Source organism: Peromyscus eremicus, chromosome 11, assembly GCF_949786415.1.
Source record: "Peromyscus eremicus chromosome 11, PerEre_H2_v1, whole genome shotgun sequence".
Taxonomy (NCBI): domain Eukaryota; kingdom Metazoa; phylum Chordata; class Mammalia; order Rodentia; family Cricetidae; genus Peromyscus; species Peromyscus eremicus.
The window spans coordinates 52,976,823-53,001,902 of record NC_081427.1 but is presented as its reverse complement, the minus strand read 5'-3'; the positions used below and the strand labels follow the sequence as shown (position 1 = coordinate 53,001,902).

The 25,080-nt window shown below is 45.0% G+C and overlaps 1 protein-coding gene across 2 annotated transcripts in view; it reads right to left on the bottom strand.

Moving 5' to 3' along the window:
- Positions 1-3,731: 3,731 nt before the first annotated feature.
- Positions 3,732-25,080, bottom strand: part of Map1b (microtubule associated protein 1B) — a 97,379-nt gene continuing 76,030 nt past the window's right edge. For both annotated transcript variants that reach the window (XM_059276236.1, XM_059276237.1), the window contains 3 exons: positions 10,849-17,341; positions 6,043-6,281; positions 3,732-4,717 (listed from right to left, as the gene is read on the bottom strand). In XM_059276236.1, the coding sequence (XP_059132219.1) occupies positions 4,562-4,717; positions 6,043-6,281; positions 10,849-17,341 (6,888 nt within the window). In that variant the 3' untranslated portion in view covers positions 3,732-4,561. The remainder of the gene's footprint in view (positions 4,718-6,042; positions 6,282-10,848; positions 17,342-25,080) is intronic.

Genomic DNA, 25,080 nt, shown 5'->3' with positions numbered 1-25,080 from the left:
TCAAATGCCCACTTGATTACAAAAGCCATATTCAGAAGCCTCCTTCTTGTGAGCACAACATCCCTCCCCTGAGGAGCTATTGGCTCAACTATAAAAGAGACACCACAAATAAGTTGCAAAAATCAGTTCAGGGCCCTCCCAGCCCATCACCCGCAGCTAGGGAGCCCACCATGAAATGGCTGATCGTGGCAGCAAATTCCAGGTGACAAGAAAGCCAAAGATGTCTCAGCACACGAGCGAACTTTTGCCACTTTGTATTTTATTGTGGAACTGAGTTTCTGATTTTTTTTTATTTTGCTTTTTTTTTTTTTCCTTTACATCAAATATCCTCAATGGAAGAGGGGATATTGCACACAAATATCATAAAAGCACTACATATTACTTTCACTGGAAACTAATTTTTCTACATTAGATATGACTGGATAGGATGGAAGTGATGCAGGATTATAAGACATAATACCATACACAGCTGCAGACCGACACAAACACCATTCAGAACGAGAGAGAGGAGTGAGCTGCTTCTCCACAGCCGGGCTCAGGACCGCACGCTGCCTGCGGTGTGGGGAAAGCAAGACTCGGAACCATCACTGGGGCGAGGGCAGCTGAGCAGAGCCGCTTCTCCAGGCCTCCAGTTTGTGGAGCTCTACACGTGCGCGAGCGCGGAGAAGCCGGTTCTTCCTTATTTTCCTTCCTTTTCGGTTTTTGATGCTGCCTTGGAAATGAATTCATAAAGTCACAGTTTTCTGTTTTGTTATGTTTTGGAATAGTGAATAGTTGTAACACCAGGTGAAGAAAACCTAATTGTTATTAAAGCGGTGCTCATTCCTAGGCTGCTTTTGATGTGTGTGTTGTTCAGCTGGTTAAATGATAAAAGCTTACAGTTTCTTTCACATGGAAACAGAATCTTTTCTCCTAAATCTGAAGTACAAAAGGAAAAATGAAGGGAAAGTCATTATCCTAACTCACAAGTAGCATTGCCAAGCAGGAACCTCCTGTGACAGGCGTCAGAAGAGGTAAGCGAGGCAAGCTAAGCAACTCCAGAATTGTAGCGCCGCTCCCGGGAGCTGAGACTGGTAACAGAAATGGAAGGTTGGCAAAATTTCCATTAGCAAATAATTAAATTTATAAAATGAGTATTAGAAAGCTCCTAAATTTCATAAGCTATTGGAAACACTTAAAACATCCATATACACTGGGGAAACCATTCACTATGATATGTAACATTAAGGAAAAAAAAGTTTTTTCTTTTGAATTCCATGGAAAATGGTGTTTGGGGCGAGGGGTCGGTCACTGTATCCAGTCCCACCACAAGACTGAGAAAGCATGCATGGGGGTTGGGGGTTGGGAAAAGAGGATAGAATTGGTTAAAATTGAAATGGAGGATTATCTCTAAGATTTAGTCTCTGTGGAATTTTGTTTACACTACCAAAAAGGTCATGATCAGGAGTGCTAGCTCAATAGAATCCCGTCATTTAAAGAGGGTGGAAATTCCTTCCACTCAAATATTCAATCTATACAATCGGATTAAGAATCATATGCACAAATCTTCTAGAAGTCTGTGTCGGTTTTTAGTTCTCACCACAAATGTACATGGTCCATTGTGATGGCTACTTCTAAACTAATTGTGTATGTATGGAAGTAGCAAAATCAGATTAGCCACACAGGTAGGAGAGGTGCCTGGGACATCAGGAGTCACCTGTAAAGCAAATGTAGCTCACCCTGGTGTCCTCGGCTCCATGGCCATCACTGAGAACAGGGGGTGCAGGAGGGTGCTGCCCGATTGTAGGAAATCAGAGCCAGTTTTGAAAAGTATTGTCCCCATTGATTCTGTAGAAACAACAAGTGTGGGGTAGAGCGGTTATAACTGAAGGCTGCCTATGGCTCTTGTATACTTATATTTTTTAAAACAAAATAATATATAGGCTAAATAAATTTAATTGGGAATCTGGAAAGTAACTCCATCTTCTATGAAAGAAAAGTCAGCCAGAGGTCTGGATTTGGCAAGAAGGCTAGAAACGGCTTCTTTTCTCATGCATTAAGCAGCCCAACCCAATAGCTACCATTAATTAACTAACTTGTATGTATTCAGCTTGTCTCACGAAGTGTGAAACAAATGAGTGTATAGTCAATGAAGTCTGTTTTCATCACGATGACTTTTCGATCATAATTCTGTACCTTTAATGTGTTTACTTTTACGGGTTCAAAAGAAATAGGATAATAAATAAAAACTGCATTCCTACGAGACGCCTAACAAAAATAGAATATTAATTTTCTTTAAAAAATTAAACATTTGGAAAATGTGATTCACAGCGTTAAGTAGACTGCACAGGTCCTCAGTGAGGGGACCCTGGAGAAGCATTGTTTAAACCCTCAGAGTAAATAGCAGTGCGAAACATATACTTCACAGACGAAAATCAACTAAAATGTAAATTCTGAAATAAATAACTAACATAGAAAATAAAATGAGGTCATTGTTCACTACTCCGTAGATCTTAAGAGTCTGCAGGAAATGTAGTGTGACAGAGCACAGCACGGTTGTCACCGAGAAGTCCGCCATCTCTGAACCCTGGTACATGGATCTGCCACTTGAGACTTGGTATCCATTCACCTCGTGATCTGGCTTCATAGGTTTGTGGTTCAGTGATGACATCAATGGACATTATGTCCGAACTCTACATGGTGAACATAGGAGTTGGGAATTCATTTGTTTTCGCTCTATTATTTCTTTTACTTAATGTTTTCCAGAAAAGAAAGCCCCCGAGCAAATTGGTGCTAGGGTTCTTCTGAACTTGGCTCTTTTAACCTCATGGTGGACAATCTTGAAAGGAGAAGGTGGGACAGACTGAGTGATGCACTTAAGGCCCTAAACAGTAGCCTACCCTGCCATCCACCCTCTCTCAAACAGCGCGTCCTCAGACTTTCATGATATGAGAGTCAAAGCATGGGAGGCATCACCATTTCTGGTGGCTAGAGGTTTGTAATAAATAGTATGACTTCAATATCAGACTTTAAATCTTGCCAGAACCTCCAAAAAACTTCAATTTTTTTTGTCTTATAAAACACTTAAAATTAAAAAAAAGACCATCAGTTGAAATGTTCTTTGCATTTTCCTGTAAATGAAAACACTCATTGAAAAGTTCATCTATGAAAAGTTCTCGTGTATCTAAAAAAAAAAATCTTCTGTACATGTGTTCCCGTAATTGTGTTGAAATTAATGGAAAAAGTAAAATAGCCAATGCAAGACAAAGGGAGGCAAATACTGTACACTTGCTGGGAACCTCTTCCACCACAAGATTCACTGTTTTCCCAGTTCTGATCATAGAAGCCATTTCAATCTTGAACTTGAAGTAGTTAAAGAAGCTAGGAAAGGTGCAACTCGTCTGGCTGAGAGGCCATGGCTGCATCACCGGAAGTGGTGGTCTTCAGCAAGCATGACTCAGCACTAAACCGTTGAACCAATCAGATGAGCTTCTAGTACCTTCCCTCCCCACAGGCTCCTTTACCTGGAGTATCTACAATCCTACATGGATGTTTGAAAAACTTGCTGTCTCACAATAAAAAATAAGTGCATCAAGTATCTTTGTACATTCAAGTCACTTCCTAAGGCAAAATGTCTCCCATATGTACTCCCAACTGCTTTGGTATTTGCTTCAGTTAACTGGGGTGGACTTGGGTGTTGCTGCATGCAGGTTGACTTGGTGTGGACTAAGTGGGTGGACAAGTGCTGGGAGCATGCCTTAGATCAACCTACTCATGGTGTTGGAAAAGTCGGAGAGTTCTGACTGGGGTTCCAGCCACTCACATGTCCAGTCTACACTTGCTACATTATGCCGTGGGCAGCCTTTATAGGAAAGGCGTTGATTTAATTAAGGCGTGAAAAAAATCTCATGCCCTCATAACAGGCTTCATTCTTTCTGTTCTTTAGAAACATGCTTTAGGAGATTCAGACTCTTTCTGATGACTCTGATGAAAACAGAACACTTCACCGGTGTAGACCACAGAACGGCTGCTGTCAGAGAAAATGCAGACCTAGTTGCTGGTGTCTTCCATATGCCCCATCCTGCCCACTCTTTCTCCCTGGGCATCACATGAGAACTCTTCACCATTACATCGCCTTCTCTTGCATTCTTTTCCTTTCTCATTCTTTCTCTCTCATTCTCTCTCTCCTGCATTCTCTTTGTCCCTCGCTCCCCCCTCTCTCCCTTCCCTCCCTCTGCCTCTCTTTCCCTCTCTCTTTCTCTCTCTAAGACAAATACCAATACCTAGCAGAAGTCAGTTGGGTGCGCGAGTGCATGGCTTCCAAATGTTCAGCAGAGATGAACAGGGGGGTAGGTAATTTTGCAGTAACTTGAATCCTATTGTGGGAATATGGTTACTTCCCTTAGCGATCAGCAAAGACTGAGAAATATTAGTGACTTGCATCACATGACACAGTATAGCATTTGGCAGGTAATTGTTCAGTGACTTAATTAGATGAATGGACGTTTTAGAAAAGGTAGTTTCAAATTCAAGAATTTCTGGAAACAAAGTTCAAATCCTGTGGTGTGGCCGGCTTCGGTTTCTACAGTTCTATCTTGCATGCTGGGAAGGACTCGTCCTGCATGACCACTGTACTGCTGCTTGCTAGAACCATGATGTTGAGGTCTTGCTGCTTCTCGTGGGTCTCCTGGTACCATTCTCTCATCACCTCTGAGTCATGTGTCGGGATCAGAGTCACCTACAGAGGGGGAGAAAAGGGGATATTTAAAGGGCAGAGAGAGATGCCGGAAGTCAAAACAGAGCGAGGCATTGGTTGGAGCCCTACAAGAAGGGGACGAAGGATAAAGGTTTTCCCCCAAAAAATGCAAATGAAGTTTTCAACTGATACTTTCCAGGAACCACAACCAAGCTGTAAAAATAAAAGTTTTTTTTTTTTTTCCATTGAAGGGAGGAGTTGGAAACTAGACTCTAAATCAGCTGGGGACTTGTCAGTTCATTCATCTAAATTTCACTGTTGGTTTTTCAGTGCTGTATGTAGTGTTAAGAAGTGTTTGGATTAGCTACAGCTTCTCATATTTCCCTTAACATGGGGGAAATGTTGTCTGGACTATACTCCATATTTAGTACAAGGACTTTTAGTTATTACAGCTTAAAACCCTCAGAAGGCCACCCCTTGGCCTGAAAACAAAGACTATGTGATATAGGAGTGGGGTGCTGATTGATACTTCTCATGTGAATACTACGGAAATATTATAAATTAATCTTATTCAAGATTCCAACACAGGTTGCTAGGTGATTATATGCAAAACAAAAAACAAAAAAAAAAAAAAACAACCCATAAACCAGATAACCAGTAATCACAGCCCAATAGAGACATAGAGACTGGGTGGTTCATGGCCAGATCTGAGGGTCTGATGTTGAATAAACAATGACACCACTCTGAAATTCCACCTGGAGACTTGATCCCCATGTTCCTAGCCCAGTGACCATGTTCCCGGTTTTAGTCTACAGGTGAAACACAAGTAAGTAAAAACAATTCCTTAGTAGCAATTCCACAGACACAGGACAACTTTGATCCACACGGACAATACTCAACACGCTGGAGGAAGAGCGATTCATTTCAGGTCATTTTACACGAACTCTTGTCTTAGGTAAGGTGTTTCTCCTCCTCTGCCACTGATGGTGGGCCTATCGAGAATTTTACTTTGGGCCGGGCATGGTAGCACACACCTTTAATCCCAGCACTCAGGAGGCAGAGGCCGGGGGATCTCTGTGAGTTCAAGGCCAGCCTGGTCTACAGAGTGAGTTCCAGGACAGGCTGCTACACAGAGAAACCCTGTCTTGAAAACAAACAAACAAACAAACAAACAAACAAAAGAGGTCTACTCTGGGCTATCTTCTGTATGTTAAGCTGACTTTCTGTGCAGTATATTTCACATACAACATTCAGGAGACACCGCATACGAATCCATAATCACAAAGATGCCTATTTAAACATGGTTCCGCCTCTTTGCCTCTAGCCCTAGCTCAAGTGCAGCTCAGATGTGAGCCTTGTGCTCTTACCTGCATGTTGCTTCCCCATTGAGCCTTCCCTTCCAACAAGGCATCCAGGACAGCCCGGCTGGGCTCCTCAGCAGCAGGGTCATTTCCACTCACCACGTAGTAAGATGACCTCACTCTCTTGAAAAATTCCACGTCAACATTCTTACTATTGCTGTGGTTGGGAATATAGCACAGGTCCAAATACACAGGCAGGCCTGGAGGCACGGTGGATGACTTGGCCGTCTTAGTGGTTCCTGGTCCTTTGGTAACAAAGACAAAGCAAGGGTCATAGCAGTGTGAAGACACCAATGCATCTACTTGTCCCCAGATGGAGCCTTGTACAGGGCATCAGACACTGGGAATTTGAGAAAATAGACCATGGTCGTTAATCATCTCAATAAGAAAAATGGAGGATGAGATGGCTTCCCTTTGCAGACAACCCATTAGGAAGTTAAAAAGAGTTTTCAGGGCTTTTCAAAAGAAGGAATTAGGTAGTATAGTAGTACTCTCCACTCAAGGATCTACTGATGTGCATTTTAATTTGAAAAGCACTATAAGATGGTGGCTTAAACCATGGGTTCTGATGCCCATATGGACTGAACAACTAAATGTGGATGGCTCAATAACCATGTTTCAATAGGAAGAGGCTTCTGGTCACCAATGACCAGAAATTAATTCAAAACCAGATGAGTACATGGGGCCTCTTCTGGCAGTGTTTGCCGGCCTGGCTCACATAACTTCAGCTGCAGCCTTGGTTCTGGACCAAGGCATGCCCACTGTGCACTGTGCTTGCCGCCCTACTGTGTGGTGGCAATGGATGGTGTCTGAAACACACTGCTCTTGTAGAAACATAATGGTTTAATTACCGGAAGACAGACTTCTCATAGTTTGCTACCACCACCTCAGCATGTACATATCATATGAGTGTATCTTTGGATTGGCTTGTGCTAGAACATTTGATTTAAAAATAAAACACTGCTATTTGAATTAATGACTTGGGCTTCAGAAAAGAAAATTGTTCAACAAATTTTGGGTTGGAGCTGCAAAATAATTTCTGAAATGGCTCTACACATACTTCTGCCATTCTGTACTACATACTTATGTGAGGCAATATTCTCAGCAGAGATGATTATAAAACAAGACTATTGGTCAAGTCTGAAAAACGTTGATGATACTCTCCATTCCACAGTATCAAGTATTCAGCTAGAATTTAATTCTTCATGTAAAAAATGAAAAGTACACTCACTTTACCAGTATGCAGATTTTCATCTTTAATAAATACTAGGTAAGTGCATATGTAAACATTTTAAAAATCCAAAGGAAGCATTTGTATTTGGCAAACCATAGTTTAGTGACTTTAATAATCCTTTTTAGGGTCTCTTATTAAAAAAATAAAAAAGCTCAATGGGATTCCCTAACATTTGATCTAGAAAGCAGTTCAGACCTCAACCCCATATGGTCCATAGGGTCCTCAGCACCTCAAGCTTATCCAGTAAATGGATGGGCTAGCCCACTCTCCTTAGAAAGTGTAAATGTCTCTCCCTAGACAGGGTTGGACACCAATCTTTGGCAAAAGGAGGGTCCAGAAAGACTAGGCTTTAGGTAACCAACCATGCCAGATCAGCCTGGGCAAACACTTGGCAGCCAAAATTCCCAGCCTAAATCAGAAAGAGCTGGGAAAAGCCAAGATTTGGATGAGCCCCCAAAGTGCCTGGGCACCCCTGTGTTGTAGAATATTATTTTAAGATGTGTTATATTTGTTTAGGCTGTGGAACATTTGTTTAATGATGCAAATATGTGTTGCATTCTTTTATGTTGCATTTGTTTAACTCTGTGAAGCTGTGTTGCTTTGCCTGTCTAAAACACCTGATTGGTCTCATAAAGAGCTGAATGGCCAATAGCGAGGCAGGAGAAAGGATAGGCAGGGCTGGCAGGCAGAGAGGATAAATAGAAAGGAAAATCTGGGAGGAAAAAGAAGGAGAAGCAAGAAAACAAGGAGTGGAGGACACTAGGGGCCAGCCACTCAGCTACACAGCCAGCCACAGAGTAAGAGTAAGATATACAGAAGTAAGAAAAGGAAAAAACCCAGAGGTAAAAGGTAGATGGGATAATTTAAGTTAAGAAAAGCAGGCTAGAAATAAGCTGAGCTAAGGCCAGGCATTTATAATAAGTATAAACCTCCATGTGTGTGGTTTATTTAGGATCTGGGTGGTGGGCCCCCAAAAGAGCAAAGAGCCAAAAGAGTAAAAAAAAAAAATGACTAGCAACACCCCTGTTTGGTGTAGTATTCTGGAAACACTAGTAGAAGGAAGGAAGAGCACTCTGCCACATAGTCAGAATCACTGCAGATGATTATTGATGCAGGCCTCACCTTGCTGAATCTGACCTAACTGTTACAGGCCCTAGACACCGCTATCTGCTCAGCCCAGATGATTCAAATGATAGTGGTTTTCAGGTCACTGCTGCAAAGCCATTCAAAACAGCTAGAGTCTACATGCTGATTCTTTCCTTTCTCCATGGGGAAGTTTAAAAACTGCCCGTCCCAAAGTCAAAACACCTGTGAATTCCATCAACTCTCCCATTTTACTTTGGGGGGTGGAGATGGTGAGAATGGGCTAGAGTTGTATTTAGATAAGTGAATTCATTTTATAAGTAAGTTGGGAGACCGTGTGTGTGTGTGTGTGTGTGTGTGTGTGTGTGTGAGAGAGAGAGAGAGAGAGAGAGAAAGAGAGAGAGAGAGAGAGAGAGAGAGAGAGAGAGAGAGAGAGAGAGAGACTCTGGGCTGAAAAGCCTCAAGCTATCCATTTGAGGACCCCCTAAGAATTCTGACTTAGAAGCCAGCCACGGCAGCACACACCTATAATCACAGAAGTGGCAAGAGGGGGATCAGGTGTTCGCAGTATCCTCTATGATGTAATGAATTAGCCATCACGATGTCTACAATTTTCCCTTGAACAGGAAAATCCTTATCATCGATAAATGTTTTACCCAAATATACCAAGCATCAAAGCTATCAAATGCCCACTTAGGTTTGTTTTCAAAGTCAATTTATGATTCCTTTTGCCTGTTTTAGAAATCTGAGTGTGAATGAGTACAGGGGCACATGCATGCCAGAATACATGTGGGGATCAGAGGGGCTAACTTCCCACATTGGCACCCAGAGATTGAACTCAGGTCGCCAGGCTTGAGTGGCAAGTGCATTTACCCACAAAACTATCTCAACAGCACTGTCTTTACCTCTTTAGATGCCAAAAGAAAAAACAATTAATCAGTTATATGAGCTAGTGTTTTAGCAAATTTCAGCTGTGCTGTTTTGTTTTGTTTTGTTTTTCTTCCTATTTAGATCTTATTTAGATGAATTCCATGCCTTCTCCTAAGTATAAGATGGTTGTCAACTCTTCTAAAACAGGGAGTTAATTATCTGGTGGTTTTATGTTTAATCTGATCATGACCAAATTCAGTTTGTTTTCTATTTGAATTATGTAAGTGCCAAGCCTGACGAAATCTAATGTCAAAATAAAAACCTGAGGCTGGAACTAATTAATATGTCCTAAAGGGTGCTGGATTTGAAAGCCCCAGAAGTTGGTCTCTTGGATTTTCCCTCATATATCAAGGAAATGCTTAAATTAAGTTTTTGCTTTACACATTTGGGTAAATGTGTATTATTTTGTGATTGAAGATGTCTGGGTAATTATGGGATGCAAACAAAGTGTATTACTAGATGTGATTAAAGCAACAGGAGGAATTCTGCTGTCCAGGAGCCGTTCCGTCAAAAGCCTGCTCACACTGGTTCTGGTGGTGCACTCCTGTGATCCCAGAACAGGAGGTAGAGGCTGGAGGATCACAAAACCATAACCAGCCAGGGCTATGAGGCTAGAACCTATCTCACAAACCGAAAGCCTCAAGTCGCTGCTAAGAAATGGAGACTGCTGTGTGTCAGTGGCAAATCGGGAGCCCTCAGACTTTATTTAGTTTATTTATTTACTTTATTTAGACTTCTTTATTTAGCTCCCGTCGAGTTGAAATCCAGTCTGGAAAAGCACTGTGTTAGTGAGGCCATGGGTAGGAAGGAAGAAGAAACAGCCTTTAATGCACCCTTCTCTTTGTATTAGACTAATGGTCAACTGGAATTACTCTGTTCATGAGTAGGTAAGAAAACACAGCAGATGTTTCAATCGGCACATGCTGACCAAATGATGGCTTTTAAAAAAATGTAAATTTAAAAACTGTACATTTTAGCCGGGCGGTGGTGGCGCATGTCTTTAATCCCAGCACTCGGGAGGCAGAGCCAGGCGGATCTCTGTGAGTTCGAGGCCAGCCTGGGCTACCAAGTGAGTTCCCGGAAAAGGCGCAAAGCTACACAGAGAAACCCTGTCTCGAAAAAAAAAAAAAAAACAACTGTACATTTTAAACTTTCCAGAAGAAATAAATATTGTGCCTAGACTGAACATTCCAAGTTTGCTAGGGAACCTCCAGTTTGCTCTAGGCCTTTGGGAGCTCCTGGCCTATCATCTCAATGTGATTTTTAGGGCCAATGTGCCTGAAGTCTCCCTGAACAGCCAGAGACACACGTTCTTACTTTTGAAAGTTTGCAACCAGGCTTGCAGCCTGATGGATTCCAGCAGCCCTGGACCATGTACTCTGCTTTCTCTAAGCCTGGGAGCCACATTGGGCTAAGAGGTGTACCTTTAGGCAGAAGAGGAAGGCAGAGGGAAGGTGAAGAACAGTCCCTGCTCCCTGCTCTTCCCAGCAAAACGCCAAACAGAGAAGCAGACAAGTGTCAAGTGCAAACACAACCATGGTCTGTAAAGGGATACCCCCACCTACCTGCTGTTGCAGTCTTCGCTGACTTGGATGCGGAGGCATTGGCGGCATTCTTTGTCTCCTTGTCTTTCTCTTCCCCACGTGTGGCTTTGACCTCAGGAGTGGTGGTGGCCTTTGTAGCCTTTTCCACAGATTCTTTCTTCTTGGGAGAAGCCACTCTGGACACCTTGTCAGAGGATTCCTTCAAGGCTCCTGGTTTGGGGGATGCTGCCAAGGGCTTGGACTTCCCATCACCCTTCTTTACAGGAGAAGAGGACTTGGTCTTGGTGCCCGGCTTCTTGGTCTTGGCCTTCTCTTTCAGGTCCTTCTTCAGAGCTTTGCCTAGGTTCTGCTCCAGGGCCAAGGCCTCTGGGTCCACCATGGACACGTCAGGGTGGCGAGGAGAAGGGCTTCGGTCTTGCATGGGGGCTGGAGGTGGGTCCATGTGTTTGTATGTGACCGTTTTGTCGGTGGGGATGGTTTCTGACTCGTCTTCAGAGTCAATGTTGGCATCAGCTGTGATGGAGGGGCACTCTTCCGTCTCTGGGGGAACATCAGAGTCGGTCTGGGATGGGGCTGACTCACTGACTGAGGTGGGTGGGGTTTCATCACATTGTCGGCCCTGCTGCTTCCCTCCTGAAGGTGGAGGGGCTCCTCCGGCCTGAGTGAGGGGCTTCTCAGAATCTTCAGTGGACTCTTCACTGGCAAACCACTCCAGAGGATTTGGATTAATGAAGGAAGGCGAGAGCTCCGTCTTGGGATGCTTGTATTCACAGGAGGACACGAGACATAAATCAACATCCTGGCGTGCCTCGGAGGGGGACTTCTTTTCTGTAGTGTAGCATCGGTCTGACGTCTCATAGGAGTATGTGGATGCCTGTGGGGTCTTGGTGATCTTCTCCATGGTCTCATAACAGTATGTCTCAGTGTCTGGACTCCGTGTTGTTTTTGTAGATGTCTCATAGGAATAGCTTTCAGACTCAGGGAAGCTGGTAATTTTCTCAGTGGTTTCATAGGAGTAGCTACAGTCTCCAAGTGTGTGGCCACCATCCTCAGAGTCATCATAGCCATTGCTAATGTCATCCAGGAGCCTTCTAGATCTCTCAGTCTTTTCGTAGGTGTAGCCACTCACTTCAGGGGTCCGGGTTGTCTTCTCGCTGATCTCATATGAATAACCACCCTCTTCAGGGGTCCTTGTGGTTTTCTCAGTAATTTCACAGGCGTAGCCGCCATCTTCTGGGGGCTTGATGGTCTTCTCGATGGTCTCATAGGAGTACCCACTGTCACATGGGGACTTCATGGTTCTCTCTGTCTTCTCATAGTAATAGCCACCCACATCGGGGGTCCGGGTGGTTTTCCCATATGATTCATAGTCATAATCTTCTTCATCTGGAGATCTGGTGGTTTTCTCGGGCTTTTGATAGGCATAGCTAAAGTCGCCGGGTGTCTTCCCCCCGCTGTCCTTCTCCACACTAGATGTGGTCAAGTCTCTATTCAAGGCCAGATGATGTTGCATTGTATCAAATAACATGGAGGCACGGAAGCCATAGGGCTCTGCAGAAGCAGCATCCAATGGTGGGGAAGAGGTTTGGCGACCTGCCGCATTCTCTGTGGCTGCAGAGGTAGAATCTGAAAAGCCAGGTGAATATAAAGGTGAGGACTCTCGTGGGGTGAGTGGAGAAATATCGGATTTTGGAGAGAGCTTCTCTCCTTCCAGACTTTGCACTTTCTCGGAGGTGAGTGAGGCATATAAGGACATGTCTCTGGGAGGAACAACATCAGAGAGAATGTCTTCCTGAAGAGGAGAGGCTATCTGAGAAGGGGTGTGAGCAGAAGAGGTGGATGGGGAAGCCTCCACCTGAGATACAGAGATGAGCTCAGACAGATCATTATCTTGGGTGTAGGATGGCTCCTCCATTGGTGGGATCTTATGTGACAAACTAGAATCCTGGATATCAGAAGGACTATAGTCCACTTCAGTTGGCCCATTTTCGGTGATGTGAAGCATACTCGCACCCGCAGTAGGGTGATCTGGAGACTGTCGACTAAAGTCCATAGCAAGGGAGTGCTCAGGTGATTCCTGGCCAAATTCAATAGACATTGAAGACTGTTCGGATCGGTGATCTTGAACTGGTGTCCTGGACTTGGCTGTCTTAGGGGAAAAGTCTGGAGGAGAAATTGACATTGGTCTTGGGCACTCTTCTTTAGATGGAGACATTTCTGTTTCCTGGAAAGTGGTAGGTGTTTGCACAACAGATACTGAGAGAGAGTCGTCTACCTCTGTGGAATGTGGGGAGCCCACTTCAGCATGCAGAGAAGGAGACACGTCATCTGTGGTTGGCTCTGGAAATGAGCTTGTGGCCACAGAGGCAGTAGAGACTGAGGCCACACCCTCCATGTGAGAGTAAGTATCTTCTGCCACACCCTCATCCACAGGAGTGGCTGATTTGTCTGAGACGGTGCCTTCTGAAATGGACATCTTGGTGTCTTCTTTGAATGAGCCAAACTGACTGACATCTATTTGTGTTGGAGACACATCTCCTCCTAATTTCCTTTCATCCAAAGCCAGAGCTGATTGAGAACTCATGATTTCAACATCATTGGTTTTCTTTTCTGGACCAAAGTCTTCCTTTATGGGTATGAAGCCTGTGCTTTTCCCTTCCTGTTTGTCTTGGTAAAGACCAGTGGAAGTCACGTCAGACACTGGGCTTTCTTTGTCTGGGAAGCCTTGCTTCCCATCCTTTCCTTCAAAGGGGCTTTCGGTACATCGGCCAAGAGCCTTGCTATCAGCAGTGAGGAAGTCGTCATATGCAGACTCAGATCCAATAAGAGGAGGGCTGCGTAAGGGAGACAGAACTTTCTCAATAGGAGACTCCGAGTCAGGCACAGGCTCATCCATGGGGCTTATGGAAGCTCTCTCATGCTCGTCTTTGGCCTCACTGAATTCAAAACCCGCTGGCACTGCCTGTGGCTTTTCAGTGACTTCTGTAGGTAGGTGACTGGACTTCTCATCGGTGGGAGATTGGTAGTAAGGTGTGTGGCCAGCACTGCCAGTCACAGACTGAGATGGCGATGCTACTTCCAGGGTCTTCTCCTCAGGACTGGCACAGTGTTCCTCAATTACTGCTTGGGTCACTCCAGGAGAGACTGATGTCGCTTCTGCCTCTGCAGAGACTTTAATCTCATTGGGTGTCAGGGAGAAATTCACACTGCGTTCACCCAGGGGAGTCTTCTCTATGGGTGATGGTGGAGAAGGACTCAGGGATGGGCTCTTGGATGGGCTAAGTCTCTCATCTGAAACATCTTTGATGTCCAACACGGCACTGGCTTTCACTTCTTTCTCCTCCGCGCAGTAAGCGTCACGCAGAGCAGACTTGCTGAATTTGTCTTCTTCCATGGATGAAGGTGGTGATATGGTGGAGGCGGAAGCATTGTAATCCTTCCCATCCGTGGCATCCGTTTTTGACCCCTCTGACAATCCATTGAATGATGCCACAACGGGTCTGGAGTATTCCTGAGAATACAGCGAAGACTCATATTTGGTAATGTTTACGAACTCCTGAGATGGGGACTCGGTCTCCTCATTGTTGGTCTCATCACTCATCACATCGCGAGGAGTAGACATCTCATCCATTGGAGTAGGCTCACTAGATATCTCAATGGTAGACTGAGTATATCCAGAAGTGGCAGTGAATTCTTCGGGCTGGTCTTCTCGGTTCTCCTCATCAGAAGCAGTGGCCTCACTCTCTGAGCCTCCAGGTAGAGTCTCGTCATGAATTGAAGACGCGGGTTCTCGGCCAGGAGACTGGGCTCCAGGTTGCTTGGTTGGTGTGCTCAGGAATCCGTACTGCTCCTCAGCAACACCAGCCTCTGCAGCCTTGTCAACCACGGCCATGACATAATCTTCAGCCTCAGCCTTTTCAGGCTCATAGTCTTCTTCTCTGGCATCTTCTGCTTTGTCCTCCTCTTCACCCTCCTCCTCAGACTGTTCAGCTTCTCCTTTCTCAAGTGCTTCATCCATGTCTTCTTCCGCCCGGTCATCACCGCTGGTCACAGACTCCCTCTTCTCCTTGATGTGCACGTCCGCCTCAGCCTTTGCACATTCATCATCTTCCGTGGGGCTGTGCTTAGAGGCACTTCCGCTCACATTGTCTTCCCCATCCTCTTCTGGCTCCTCAGCCTCCTCAGTTTCCGCCTTCTCTTCATAGTCTCCCGTCTCGGAGGATTCTTCAAAACCAGCTCCTTCGTCTTCAAATTTCTCAATGTCATCCACTCCCTGCTTCTCGACTGGCTCCAGCTCCTCGGGGGTTTGCTCACACTCCCCCTCCCCTTCGGTGGTAGTGATCCCCTCGTCAGGTGACTCAGCGGAACCTTTGCTGACTTCTGTCTCTTTCTGGATGACGTAGGCTTCCACCGGCTCAGTTTCCTTCAGTTTCTCTTCGTCTTCAATGAGCTCCAGCTGAGGCTTGATGTCCTTCGCCACATCGATCTCCTCAGCCTTTAACTCCTCAAAGTCCTTGGTTAGATCCTCAGGGGATGACATAAGGGACCTCTCGGCTTCAAGTTCTTTGGCAGGACCACCGGCCGCTATCCCAGCCGCTGCCACAGCAGCAGCCGCAGTGGCCGCAGTGCCCACGGCTGTGGCAGCTGCCTCTGTGGTCTTGCCTTCCTTCTTAACGACTTTAACTTTCCCCTTGTCCTTGAGCTTGCTAGCAGCAGCAGGCTCCTTCTTGGTGGACTCTTCTTTCTTGGCTACTTTGGGTTTTAACGCAGCTGGTTTTTTTGCTTCTGACAGAGGAGTCGATTTCTTTATGTCTTTGGAGATCTTCTTAATTTCCTTTTTGGGTTCCTTCTCTTCCTTTTTAACTTCTTTCTTTTCCTCTTTCTTGACTTCCTTCTTGGCTTCCTTCAGCGGTGTCTCCTTCTTAACCTCCTTCTTCAGCTCTTTCTTCTCCTCTTTTTTGATTTCTTTTTTGACCTCCTTTTTGACCTCTTCCTTTTTGGGTTTCTCGTCTTTCTTGAGTGGCGTTTTGTCTTCCTTTTTAGCCACTTCTTTCTTGGGCTTTTCCTTCTCCTCCTTCTTGTCTTCGGGTTTTGCCTTGGTTTCTTTTTTCACCACCTTCTCTTTGGTGACTTTAGGCTTGCTCTCGGTGGCTTGCTTCTCGGCCACCTCGGCTTTCACAGGGGACTGCTCCTCTCTGCTGGCCAGCTCCTTTTCTGTCACTGAAGGTTTGGTTTCTGTCTTCACCGGCTTGTCTTTTTTCACTATTACTTTCTCTTTGCTCTCCACTTTGGGTGTTTTCTCCACTTGGCTAGTTTTTGTGACTTCAGGGGCTTCCTCTTTGGATTCCTTCCTCACCGATTTACTAGGGAGTGGCTTGGCAGCTGGCTTCAGGCTTTCTCGGCTGTCAGCCCTCTGTTTCAATTTGACTTGTTTCGCTGTGGGGGTGGGCACCTGGCCAGTGAGATCTTTTTGGGTGGCCAGTGGCTGCTTTAGGAAGTCTAGGTGCTTGAGTTTTTCTAGTCCTTCCAGGATGTTGTACTGGGTGCTGTTTCCAGGAAACAGAACTCGAATGATTTTCTCAGCAGGGTTGGCTGGGTGCCACACAATCAAAGATGAGACTGACGTTAAGTAGGAAATTGGGATATCTACTTCTTGACCATTGGGCAGGATCAGTTCAGCCTTGTCTTTGTTGGTACCAGTCCACTGTTGCATAAAATACTGCATTTCCTTGCTAGTCTTGACTGGGTTGAGCACGTACATCTCGAGTTTGCCCACTCCCATTTTTTGGAACAGAATGACAGGCTCAATGGTATTGCCTACACTTCTAAATAGGGGCTCCGGTTTCATGGACAGTTTGTTCAGGTACTGGAGGGTGAAGCATGCTTCTTCTATGCTCCTCTTCATCTTGATGTTGGGCTCTGGGTTCTTCAGATTCTCGGGGACGTTGAGAAACACGACCCCCAGGTCAGGGGAGATGAGGTTCTTCATCCAGTCACTGTTGCTGGTGGAGCCCTGGGACCGTTCCTCTTCCAGCTCCGCAATTTTCCGCTGCAGCATGCTGTTGATGCCAGGCAGATTATCATCCCCAATGTGGGTGAGCAGGATGGAGTCCACACGATCCAAGTGCCGAATGAGCTTCCAGAAGCAAGATTTTCTTTCGGATCCTCCGTTAATAAGCATATTGAATCCGTTCACGGCAAACAGGGCAGAATCACCCCGGCCCCCTGGGAAAATGTAACAGCAGGGCTTGGAGAGCTTGAGAAATCCACCCGAGGTGGGAGGTTCCAGGATGTCGAAGGGGGAAGGAACTTCCACAGACTCGGAGAGATACTCTGTGAACTCAGAAAGTCCCTCCATTTCTGGCAAGATAGAAGCTGAGTTGAGCTTAATGTTGATGAAGTCTTGGAGATTGTGTCTGTCAAGGTTGGAGTTCTTCCAGTCTCCCTCCTCAGGGCAGAAGAGGGTGAGGCTGGCTTTGTTGGCAGGGTGGGTGGTGCTTAGGAGCTCCCCAATCTGGGTTTGTAAAAAAGAAAGGAAGAAAAGGGTTAAGTGACGTCATTACTGATCCATCACTCCCATCTATTATTAGTTATTTCAGGATCACTGACTTTACATAGGGCTAATATCAAAAACTTGGCCACGGTTCTGATTAAAATATTGACAAACTTGCATTTTGGAAGGTGGATAGCCTCTGTCCTGAGTCCCCATATGTACCCTCTGCCACCTCCTGACCTCTGCTCTAGAATCCTTTCCCCATATGTATATAGCCTTGCTCCAGAACCCCGCTCTGGTTCAAAACCAGGGAGCATCTGGGTGATTGGTGCTTACATGGCAGCAGTTATAAAATAATTTGAATACTGCCTCTGGGTGTTTGCCAGGCAAAGGTGCTCATTAACAAATACTAGGCTATCACAGGAGAAAGCTGCATCCATCATTTCACCCTGAGTCAGAAACCTTTACCTTAGCCTCTGCCAGACAAAATGCCAGCATGGAGAGGACGTTAGGTGTGAAGTCTCACTGCTAGCTAAGGAGCTATTACAAGTAATAGCTGCTAGGAAAGGGATTGCCAGTTTTCTTGAAGATGTGGCCCTCGGTCGGTCATACCTAGTGGTAGGCCACACATCAAAGAACAGATGGGCAGCATACCTTGAAGAAAGTGGATTTTTAAAAAAAAATGAAACAGAGGACACGATGGTAATCGGTGGGGAAAAGGGGCAGCTCTGGGAGGAGTTATGAGAGGGGGTGAATATGATCAAAATACATTGTATAAAATTCTCAAAGAGCTAATAAGAATAAAGCCCTGCTTTTCTTAACCCAATAGGCACAGGAGAAAAAAAGTTTGATTTTTTTTTCTCTCTAAGAGACAGGAAGTTATTGATTGCCCACTACTACAATAAATTACTAGATGCTGGCCCCCACGCTCACTAAGTTCCTGGTCCTCTCCAAATACAAATGCTCCCACTGAAGCCATGATGACAAAGTGGTCTGGCAATTATACAAACCAGCAGCCACATTCATTCCTCCATTTAAGCTTAACTCCAAGGTGAAAAACAATCAAAATAAATAATTCCAAGGTGTGACTCTCAGCTCTCTCCATAATCTCAGTGGATTCGGGACAAGCTGGCTGCGAGTGAATAAGATCTCATTTGGCTTACACATTTTTCAAGATACCATTCATTACTTCCCAAGGAAGGAAATATGGAAAACCGAATCAGAACCAAAACAAGTATGGTTTACAGAAACAGTTTTCTTTTTTCAATATCAAGGTCATGTGTTTCTTGGTCTTGGCTCAGCAAAGGCAAATCATGCCATCCACTCCAAACTTCTGTTTCAGCAAATCTCACCCATCAGTTCAGAGGATCAAGTGACAAGGGCTATATATCCAGATGCAAATGATTCAGGGCCAAAACAAATGGCCGTTCTTGACCCATCGGCTCGGAGCCCTTGCCCTTGGTTTCTTGTCTCAATGAATTCCAGAATACTATCATTCCAAAGTTAGGAGTGTGAAGGGTATGTGTGCAGAGGTAATTAATGTATAGAAGCCTAACTTTCCTATATTAGATTGCAGGAGAACAGTCATTTTTGTTAGACTATCAATCCTGAGTACAGTGGTTGATGTCACAAAATACCAAAATAACAATGCGTTGCTGTTTTCCTCTGACTTTACTGAGTACTGTTCCATAAAACTGTTAAGCGTCAACTCCTGTTTTGGAAACTAAGAAAACTAATGCAGCAAATGGCAAGTACCCATGGGGGTAAAGGGCATCACTGATCAAATCTCTTCTTATAAATGTCAGCCATCCTTGGGGAAATCTTTGTTCAGATTATTTGCTGGCCAAAGCCAGCATGAATAAGGTTTCATTTTTATTGCATTTATTTATTTATTCATTCATATTGGGTACGTATGTGTCATGGTGTATGTGTGAGGAGGTCAGAGGGCAACTTGCTAGAGTTGGTGTTCTCTTTATAACATGTGATCCTGGGAAGAAGTAAGGGGGGAATCAAACCAAGCCAACAGGCGTGGCGGTCAGTGCCTTTACCTATGGCGCCATCTCATTGGTCCTTTACATTTTTTTCTTATCCCATTTTATTTATTTCTCTTAAATATGGGTTCTTGTCCAATAATTGACAAAGACCCTCATTACCATAATTTCAGCACAATAAGGATTCTCTCATTCCTAACTTTCACACAGAGTACATGAGAACTCTTCATATTTACATTTTAGGGGGCAAATCAATAATAATCCAAACTGCTAAGTCTTTCACAGTGGAAATTTAAAAATAAGTTCAGTTCATTTTAATCTTTGAGATCTAGTCTATCTGAGTTGAGGCAAAATGATGGTATATTCTAAAGGTGTGTGTCTGGGGTTATTCAATTATTAACTTATGTTAATGATTTTAATGTTTTTAGATTATTTTGCTTTATATGTATGAGTGTTTTGTCTGCACAAATATATATGCACCACATCACACCTGGTGCTTATGAAGGGCAAAAAGGATGAGAACCACCATGTTGGTGCTGGGAACAGAACCCAGGTCCTCTGGAATAGCAGCCAGTTCTCTTAACTGCTGAGCCAACTCTCCAGCCCCCAATTTGTAACTTTTAATATGAAATATACAGTCACCTAATTCAAGGAGAAAGTAAAAAGACTTGAGGGATATTATCCTACTTTCCATCTCTTTACCTGTTCCCAGAGAGTTCCTATGAAATACAGGAAGTGACTCAAAGTGACTCAAAAACAAATAAGGTTGCCGAGAATTCTGAGGAAGTCAGAGAGCATGAAAGACAGCCAACAGCCATCACTGGATAGACAACTATGATTTAATGAGATCAGGAAAGCAAGCCAGAGAGTGAAAATCTAATTATTCTGGAAGAACATCAGCATGCTGTACCCAGTGAGACAAGGACATAAAGACAAGAGTTGGAGAGAGCCAGTCAAGGAGACAGATGGGGCAGGGCAGGAGATAGGAGGATTTCACGGCAGCTGTGAGGCTACCCAACAGAACTGAAGCCCCCGTGTTTTCCCATAGCCCAGCTCCAGGCCTGTGTGATGAGTATCATGTTGAGGACAGGCTTCAAGGGCAACAGATGACTTAAGATACCCAGTCCTTGGTGATGCTCAATCCACAATCATTCAGTGAATGGTGGGATCAGTGAGAAGGATCTAAGAGGCCGGCAGGGGGAAGGAAATGATGACCAGTTCTTTGAAACCGGCTGCTTCGAGATGAACCGGAAGCCACGTGAAGAGTACTAACAACCATACAGCAAACCCAGAACCAGACTCAGTACACTAGGTTATACTGCACTTAGCTTGGTCAGTTCAACACATGACATCTTTGCAGCTATGACAGCTGATGCCTGTCAAACACAGGGACTGTTGCCATGTCTTACAGAGATGGGTGGCAGATGTGAGTAGGAGAAATCCTGCTTTGGAGCAAAATCATCTCTTTTGTTCATTACCTTTTCTGATTAAATGCAGGCACACTGAAAGAGGAAAGACGGTAAAGGAATAAAAGGCTTTCCTGGAGATATTAACGAAACAAGATTTTGATTTCTAAACCCCAGATTTCAAACTGTATTTCCTTTCCTGATTAAGAGGAAATACTTTTACTTAGCTGAAGAGGAAATACTGTAGACAGCGTATCTCTGGGCTTTGACGAGACATTTAACAGGGTCTTGGAACAGTGGGATAGCAGAATTAGGTGGATTTACAGGCAGTCACGAAAGTAGTGTTCTTTAGTGTCAACCTGGAGGAAGGTCTGTGACAGGCTGTGTCAAGGTTCACTTCTGTCCTGTTGAATCCTGACCGGGATGAAAATGGTGCAGGATGCTCATCAAATCTGTGCATGGCTTCAAAATAAGAGGCATAACAGAATGCGGGATGGTAGAACTAAGGTGTTTATGGAGGCTTTGGACTTGAGGATATAATGCCATGGCAACTGTGAACAGGGTAGCATTCTAAAGAGATAAATGTTAAGGTTCAACAAGCCAGCGAAGTAAAAAGGATGGGATTGGAAGATGTGGCTTAGCGACAATATCCCTGGAAAACCTCGGGGATTTTAGCTGTCAATCAAATGGATTTACATGAAGCCAAAGAAGCTTAAACTTCAAGGTCCCTCACTAGCTTGGTCCTCTATTGAAGTACTGTACTTTAAAAATGTATTAATAAAGGCTTTTCTTTTTCCTAATGGGAATCTCCATATTATGCTAAGTTGCAGAATGCCTCAAGGCCTGTATTTCTTCTCCATTGACATTTAATCATGCTTAGAGAAAATTGGAAGCTTTTAGGCTTATTTATTAACTGGACTGGAAACTGTACAAATTACTGACTCTGGAAAATGATGTCTAGATTAGGTCAAGATACCCAACAATTTGTATTTATTTATTTGTGTTCTCTCTCTCTCTCTCCCTCTCTGTATATATGTGCATGTGCATGTGCACACATGCACATGCCTGCACATTGATGCTGGTTGTCAAACCCAAGGTCTTGGGAATGCTAAGCAAGCGCTTACCATTGAGCAACATCCCTTACCCAAATTGTGACATTTTAGAGAAACCTGATTAAACAAACAAAACTCCTGAAACAAGTCCCTCTTGCTGGAGCCTCCTCTTTGACTTTAGCTTCTAGGGTTCTTTTTTTTTGGGGGGGGGGTTTCGAGACAGAGTTTCTCTGTGTAGTTTTGCACCTTTCCTGGAACTCACTCTGTAGACCAGGCTGGCCTCGAACTCACAGAGATCCGCCTGGCTCTGCCTCCCGAGTGCTGGGATTAAAGGCGTGCACCACCACCGCCCGGCTTGCCTCTAGGGTTCTTAATGCTCCTCCCTCTACAGTACAGCATCTGTCTTGTGGGCTTTAAATATGCATAACACGCAAATGGATTACAAACCAGTATCTCTAGACAAGGCAACGTTTCTTCACTCTGGGCTCAAATATCCACCTGTCTGATAACTCCGAGGTGTGTCAAAGAATGACCAGTGCAGAAAGCTTGAATTTCCTCATACCTACCATGACAGGGAACACACAAGACCTTTTACATTTTATGGATAACTCAGTAAAACCAAAGATGATTAATATAGGGAATGAGTGGAAAGTGTAGGTGGACATGGGCTCAAAGTCCCTCCCTGAAGATATAATAAAACAAAAAGAAAAATCTTGCTGGGCGTGGTGGCAAGTGCCTTTGATCTCAGTACTTGGAAGGCAGAGGCAGGCAAATCTCTGAGTTCTAGGACAGCCAGGGCTGTTACACAGAGAAACCCTGTCTCAAAACAACAACAATAACAACAACAAAACAAAAACAAGAAACTTTCCTATGGAAAGGCTGAAAAATGTTCCTAGAAATGTTTGCTTTTCTAATTTTATGTTTCCGGTTCTTTTTCAGTTGACTAGTATGTTTCAAGGGTTGGAGAAATGCAGCAAGACTGGACAGCAAATAACCTCACTGAGTCATTCTGCAAGCCTTCTTCCAAGGCAGCAACCAGCAATCCTAGTTCCAAACATGAATATTCATTGGTCTAGGCTAGTAATTTTTTAAAATTTTTATTAATTTTCCTGCTTGCCTGTCTGTTTGTGTAGCACATGCACGCAGTGTCCTACCTAGGAGGCAAGAAGGAGGAGGAGGAGGAGGAGGAGGAGGAGGAGGAGGAGGAGGAGGAGGAAGAGGAGGTGGTGTTGGGTCCCCTGACACCGGAGTCACAGACAGTTGTGAGCTGCCATGTGGGTGCTGGGAATTGAACTCTGGACCGCTAGAGAAGCAGCTAGTGCTCTTAACCACTGAGCAATCTCTCCAGCCCCTCATCTAGTAGTCTTTAATCCACTTTAGTTGTGGCATCCTTTCTTCAGTGTCTAAGTAAAAGAACCACAGGCTGAGTCTCATTGGTTTGGCAGGAGAGCAAGCATGAATTCCACATCCCCCACCACCCTAATACTAATTAATGATCTAGTCTATTAGAGAAAACTCTGGAGAACCTTTTTGTGTGCACTGAGCATGACTTCTTCCAGAGAAGGTGGGGTAGGAGAGAAGAATATGACCATCCGGGGCCTCAGTGATGGCTGCCCAGGTGGATTATGGTTAGTATCCACCTTTATGACTACAGACCCTGGAGAAGTTGCCCCTTCTATAGAACTTAAATTCTTTAGATAAGACTTTCTTTTTCTTTATAATGAACGGTAAAATTGGGCACATGCACAGCCCATTGTACAAAACCTCCACTTCCATGACTTTTAGAAGTGATTTAAGTAGCCACTTTATAAAACTATTCCTTATTTTAAAAGGGGGGAGGTTACTTGGGGCCCAGATGAGTGGTACATGATGCCTCCTTATGTAAAATCTTGGTGATGATAAAATGCTTTTCCTTACACATTTCCCTTGCTCGGTTTTCATGGCAAAAAAACCCAAACCCATGATGTGGGCAGAAAGCAAACACTAGGAAGGACTGTGGAACTGAACAGGAATGCGAGAAGGCACCATGTGCATGTAAATGAGCCCAGGCCGCAGGGCTGAGCTGAACGTACAGGCAGAGCCCAACACTACACTGGGGCCTCTATCAGGCCTCCAGGGCGCGCTCCCCTCCCTGGGACAAAATGCTGACCTCTGAAATGCCAGACAAGTGCCACAGTGCCCTTCGTAGCACATGATCTAAGAACACGATCTTGAAAAAGAGCTGGCATTGTAGTGACTATTCACCAATTTCAGGGCAGTCCAAACAGGGGAGATCGTAGCTCTTTCTCTCGGCATTTCAGGGCAATTGAGCAATGTGGGTGAGATACATCAGGGTGTTTGGCTCAGCCCCGGAGGAAGAGAGAACACGGGGAAAGACACAGACAAAGCTTCCTCCTTAAAGCGGGGAGACAGGCCAGCTGTGAGTGAGCCCAGAGGCCTGTGAGCAAGGAACCACTTGCCAGCAAGGGACCTTTTTCTCACTCTGCTGAGCTGGTGCTATGTGCCTCCAGGTACAGATGACCTCACAGCTCTGAAAGAGCCACAGCTTCAGACACTAAGTAAAAAAACGTTCCTTTTCACGGTTCTGTGCTGTCTACCCCTCCGGTGTGTGGAGAGAGGAAAAATGCTGTCATCTCTCCAGGGTTCTACTGGGGCCTCTGGGTGAAACCGATGAAGCTGGGCAGTTTGCTGAGAGGGTAAGCACACAGAGACCTCGCTGTGAAGTGGGGGGCTGAGGAAGATTGAATGCAGGAAGACAAGGCGCATGGCCCTTCCCAGCACACATGAGACACCAAGGCTGCCATCTCAGGGAGACAGAGCTAAATGGCTATGCTAACTCCTGCCAGCACAGCCCTCAGCCCACTCTCTACCCCACCCCACCCCACCGCCACATTACTCCACTCCACCTCACCCCCACCCCACTCCACTCCACTCCACTCCACCCCACCCCGAGCTTTTCATAGTGCTTCACTCTAAACCTAGGGTCCGGTCATTACAGGTAAGGGAAATCAGAAATAATCAGGCCAGGAGAAAAGTGGCACAAGTCCTAACAGAGATCAAGGCAGGGACCTCCTGCTGAAGCCCAAGAGCTCTGTGGAGAAGTCTCTCAGAAAAGAGGAAAGCTGGGTTTCTGCTGGAGTGCTGTCCTCTCTACTGTCTCCAGCTCTTCTGCCATCTGTAAATGTTGATCATTCCACTGCCCACTCATGTCTCCAGCACACCGGCAGTGGTTCCAACCACCCACCGCTGGAGCTGTGATCCAGCCCAGGCCCAAGTCATTTTGGATCGCAGTTTTGCTTATTGCAAAGGGG